Source organism: Camellia sinensis, chromosome 10, assembly GCF_055761805.1.
Source record: "Camellia sinensis isolate YWXY chromosome 10, ASM5576180v1, whole genome shotgun sequence".
Taxonomy (NCBI): domain Eukaryota; kingdom Viridiplantae; phylum Streptophyta; class Magnoliopsida; order Ericales; family Theaceae; genus Camellia; species Camellia sinensis.
Window position 1 is genome coordinate 4,813,667 of NC_138970.1, and position 5,498 is coordinate 4,819,164.

Genomic DNA, 5,498 nt, shown 5'->3' on the forward strand with positions numbered 1-5,498 from the left:
TTTTTAGTTGCTGAAAATAAATATTTGGCGACCAAACTTTTGGTTGCCAAAGATAAAAAGTAAATTTTTGTTTTTCATTCGGTGACTAAATTATTTTAGTAGCTAAAACTACTTATACAATGACTATAATATTTTTTAGTCGCTGAAAATAAATATTTGGCAACCAAACTTTTGGTCACTAGAGATAAAAAGAAAATTTTGATTTTTCATTCGGCGACTAAATAATTTTAGCAGTCAAAACTAACTATACAACGATTAAAATATTTTTTAGTCGCTAAAAATAAATATTTGACGACCAAACTTTTGGTCACCAAAGATAAAAAGAAAATTTTGGTTTTTCATTTGGCGACTAAATAATTTTAGTAGCCAAAACTAACTATACAGCGACTAAAATATTTTTCAGTCACTTAAAATAAATATTTGGCTATCAAACTTTTGGTCGCCAAAAATAAAAAGTAAATTTTTATTTTTCATTCAGTGATTAAATAATTTTAGTAGCCAAAACTAACTATCCAGCTACTAAACTATTTGTTTAGTCGCCAATTGTGGAAAATTTAGTGACTAAATTTTATTTAGTCGCCAATTGTGGCATTTTTAGCTACTAATTTTTTTTAGTCACCAATAATCAATATACCCCGACTAAAAAAATTTAGTAGCTAAATATTATACTTTTGCCGACTAACATAATTTTTGGTTACCAATTTCACAACTTTTGGGGACCAAAACTTTTTTAGTCAACCAAAGTGGTCGCCAAAAGTGTATTTTCTTGTGGTGGCTCTTACTTGTTTTCACCATTTTGATTTTTTGAATATAAGAATATTCTAACTGAATCAATGCTTGATGATAGTAGATGATCTCCTAACTTTGTTGCTCTGAAATTTGTAAAGAGAAAGAGATATGAACAAAAATAGTAAAGAAATCTGGAATTTGTGAAGATAGAGAAAGAAAGAGTGGAATGAAAATTTAAAAAAAAAAAAAAAAAAATCAAGGGGCGTTTTGTGTTTTTTGAATTTATAAGGATAGATGGATCATATAAAATTAATAGAGAACTCATGAATTTAAAGTTTTGTGAGTAGAGTCTTTTGTCAAAATAAGACTTGACTGTAAATTCTTCATTTTTTTTATTTATTCTTATATTTTCGCACTATAATAAGTCTCACAAGTTTGATATAATTAAACTAACTTTTTAAAATAAAATTAAAACAACATAAACTAATGCAAATAGTATGAGAATATAATGATAAATTAAATCAAATATATATTTCATTATAAAAGACATATTCAATATATTTTCTTTAAATTTAAAAAAAAATGGTGAAATTTACCATTATTTTATTGTTAGAATTTTTGGTAGCAAAATTTTCACATAGCAAATTGAGTTCTCAAAAAAAAATTATCAACTTGGTGCATATAAATAATATAAATAGGAAGGATTTTAATTTAACATCCTCATATTATAATTTTATAAGATAAAAGATACGTAACATTTTCCTAATAATTGGGATCTTTCAATATTTTCACAGAAAAATTTTAACTCCACAGAGAAATTTTTTAATAATATTATTGAAAGACCTTAACAAATAGAAAAAGATATTTTAGACCTCTTTTACTATCCAAAATTAAAGGGGAATATTTTATTAATTTTTCGCGAAGTAATGATTTTTATTTATATATCTATTGTTGGAAGGCAAATTGAAGATTGGGTCATTTCACATGGGCGGTTGTTGATTTCAAAATAAAAAAAGCATGGGTGGTTGTTCAACTTGATTGGTGCATCAAATTAATATTTAAAAAGATTAAAAATTAAAAAGTGAAGGATAAATTAAGAGATATTTTTTTCAAGGGTCTAGATCATTTTTTTTATATTTAATTAATGTGCAAAGAAAAAAAATAATAATAACAAATTTGAAACATCTTATAACGAAGGATAATACACGTCAGGATTAGAACTAAAATACAATATTATCCATATATGAATGAATGACCGAATCAAAGCCATCGGGTTTGAAACTCAACATGGGGTGCTCACCACTTGTCTGCGTGCGTAAAAAGTTTTATTATGTTGCATATACAGCCAATTAAATAATTAAAACCTCGTTGGTAAATTATATTTTTTAGTCAAAAAATTTAAAAATTATTACAAGTTATTAGATCATTTTATTTATTTATTTATTTATTTTTTACATATTTTCATAAAAAATCAAAAAATTATTAAAATAATCTTGTAGAGTCAATAGTCATATATGTACACTGCACAGCTGGTAAAAGTTGCATCTACTTGCAGCATTCAAACAGAAACTGAATTATGATAACAAATTTTTTTTTTTTTTTGAGAAAGTCTAGGTGTACAGAATAAAACAAATAGAGAATACACAAACACGACACATATGTCCATATCATTGCAATTACAAATACAAATAATTTTTATCTCACATCTATGCATTTTGTATCTAAAACATTCTATACGTTCATTGCGTATTGTTGATCTTTCCTAGAATGATATTTTATGAAAGTATCCTAAAAATAGAAACCATTTAAATCTTGTGAGCAAAGGGGAATGCACATGTGATTTAACAAAATGTTGACTTCACAATTAATTTCACAACTTTAAAGTTTTTGAAAACCAGAAACTCTTTGTCAAACCAACCCACCCTACAAACTTGCGACATTCAAATAAGTTCTTCCATCATGCACTTTAACAATTCAGTCCAAAAATAAATTATTAAAGATTGAACTCTGCTCAATTCTTATCCATTTAGGTCTTGTATTTAAGCTATAGCCCTTCCTATCACATCCCACAACAACATCCAAGATTTACTCAGACAAACAAACATCCAAACACACAAACAGAGGGACAGAGAGAGATGGATTTTGAATATTTTGGGCATCCACATCCCATGGTCTTGGTTGAAGATCACAATGCTGCTGCTAATGAGGATCAAAATTGCATAGGATGCACAAAGCCAATATTGGGTATAGATCCAATCTACAGTTGCAATGAGTGTTCATTATTTCTCCACAAATCTTGTGCAGAACTACCCAAAGAAACTAACCACCCTGCCCACCCACAACACCCTTTGTCCCTCCTCTTTGAGCCTGACCTCACACAAAAATGCGATTCTTGCTTCGAAAATTGGGGCAATTTACTCTACTACTGTTCTCTCTGCGAGTTCAAACTTGACGTTCACTGCGCTACATTGCCAAACACCATTGAACACATCGGTCACAACCACCCTCTAACTCTCCAATTGAAGCAAGCATCGTTCTCTTGCGATGCCTGTGGCAAACCACATAATTATGCGGGCATTTCCTACCAATGCACCACATGCTACTATTGGGTGCACCACGAGTGTGTTTCATTGCCGAACAGTGTCGCACATAGCTCTCACAACCACCCTCTTACTCTGTCTAATGCTTTTCAGTTAGAATTTTCCAAGTTCAAGCTCTACTGTGATATCTGCTCTGAGGTGGTGAACCAAAAGAATTGTGTTTATAGTTGTGCAGGATGCAGATATGTTGCCCATGTTAATTGCACCAAAGAAGAAGAAATTGATGAGTATGTGTATGCCATTTTTAAAATTTGCATATCCTTAGTTTCATTGAGTTACACAATTCATGCTTTTTTATTGCATTTTTGTTCTTAACTTTTATTTTTCAGGGATGAAAAGAGTGCAAATGAAGAAATTGATGAATGTGTCAATTTCAACTTTTTCATGTTCTTATTCTTATTCCATGATTACTCAATTCATGACTTTTTTATTACATTTTCTAATTCTTAAATTCTTGGTTTCAGAGACGAAAAAAATGAAGGCGATGAACCTGAACCATCCGATCCAGTCTGGTTACCCATGGCCGATTCATCAGTAAATCTAGCAAACCATCTTTTACAACAACTCAGCCGTAAAGACAACAGCAAACCAACTGCGCTCGAGCAGATCTATCACGATCACCCATTAACCCTCTTCGAGGTCTACTCTGGGAGAAACAGAGAACAAATCTCGAACGAATTAAAGAACACTGAAATGTGCAATTCATGCCTCGAACTCATCTCAGCTCCTTACTATGGTTGCTCTGAGTCCGACTGTGACTTCCTTCTCCACAAATACTGTGCTGATCTGCCAAGCAAAATACAACATCCACTTCACCCAAAACACACCCTCAATCTCCTCACTAGCTGCTGTATCTCCTGCAACGCCTGCGATACTCTCTGCAACACATTCGCTTACCAGTGCGGCGAATGCTACAACTTTAACATTGATGTCAAGTGTGCTTCGTTTCCACTCACAATCCAGCACGATGCGCATGAGCATGTCCTGGCTCTGGATAAAGACCCAGGACGTGCTCGTTGCAATGCGTGTCAAAAAGAATTTGGAGGGTATGCACTCCGATGCAGTAGCAGACACTGCAATTTCAACCTCCACATTGGTTGTGCTTCTCTGCCGCGAACAGTTAAGCACAGATATGACAAACATGCCCTCGTGCTAACCTATTGTCCTCTTGACAAAGAGTACTGTTGTAAGATTTGTGAGAAGGAAATGAACCCAAAACATTGGTTCTATTGTTGCGCGGATTGTGAAGTTGGTTTGCATCCCGATTGCATTTGTGACCTTGCTGAGCACCTAAATTTCAAGTTTGAGGCTAAGAACCATAGCGATCATCCTCACCCTCTGAGTTTTGTGAGGAAGTCGAAGGACAATCCACCTCCGTGTGATAACTGCGGCAATCCATGCGATGACCTTGCCTTTCAATGCGAGGAGTGTAATTACAACCTCGACTTCAGCTGTGCATCCAGGTTTGGGTAATGTCAAGCAGTATTGGGATACGTATCAGTATCGGCAATACAGTCATATATACCATATAAGCTGAATTTTAAAACTCTGGAAATGTGTGCAAGTTTTTAAATTAATTTACAGTATGTTTTGAGTGTTTATTGTTTGTAAATTTGTTGGGATCTTTCTCCCATTTTTGGTGTTTTGAATTTGTTGTATTTTATTCTTTACTGTAAGTGCAATTTGTTGTACTTTTTATCATCATTGTAAGAGTGATTCATTGCCTTCATTGTATTGTGTGATGCAATGTATTGGTAAAAATAAATGTATTTTAATCAGTTCATATCTTTTATGTTTCCTCTTCTTTTGCAATTTCCATTTACAAGGAATTAATTTAATACTAATTATATTGACAAGTCAATCAAGTTGCAGAAGAAAAAGAGATTGAAAAAACCATATCAATTTTTTACAAATTTTCCCTCTCTGTGTACAAGTTCAAATTTGTTTTCTGTATTATGAATGTTGTTTAAAAACAGGGGTTTTAATTAGGTGGGAATGGTAAATGGATTATACATCAGAATACAATGAAACAGGTGATCACTTGATGTATATTTAGAAAATGAAATAGAATAGATTTATGAATAATCCGTGTACAATTCAATCTCAATTTAGGATGCCGCGAGGGTAGATTTCCTACCCCTATTCTCTTGAGTCATGATTTTCTAGAGT

At 32.4% G+C, this 5,498-nt stretch overlaps 1 protein-coding gene across 1 annotated transcript; it reads left to right on the top strand.

Moving 5' to 3' along the window:
- The first annotated feature begins 2,685 nt into the window (after window positions 1–2,685).
- LOC114282291 (uncharacterized) lies at window positions 2,686–5,112 on the top strand. Its single transcript, XM_082890759.1, has 2 exons — window positions 2,686–3,556; window positions 3,794–5,112. The coding sequence occupies exons 1-2, from the start codon at window positions 2,865–2,867 to the stop codon at window positions 4,800–4,802; spliced, it is 1,701 nt and encodes a 566-aa protein (XP_082746885.1). The 5' UTR covers window positions 2,686–2,864; the 3' UTR covers window positions 4,803–5,112.
- Window positions 5,113–5,498: the final 386 nt, after the last annotated feature.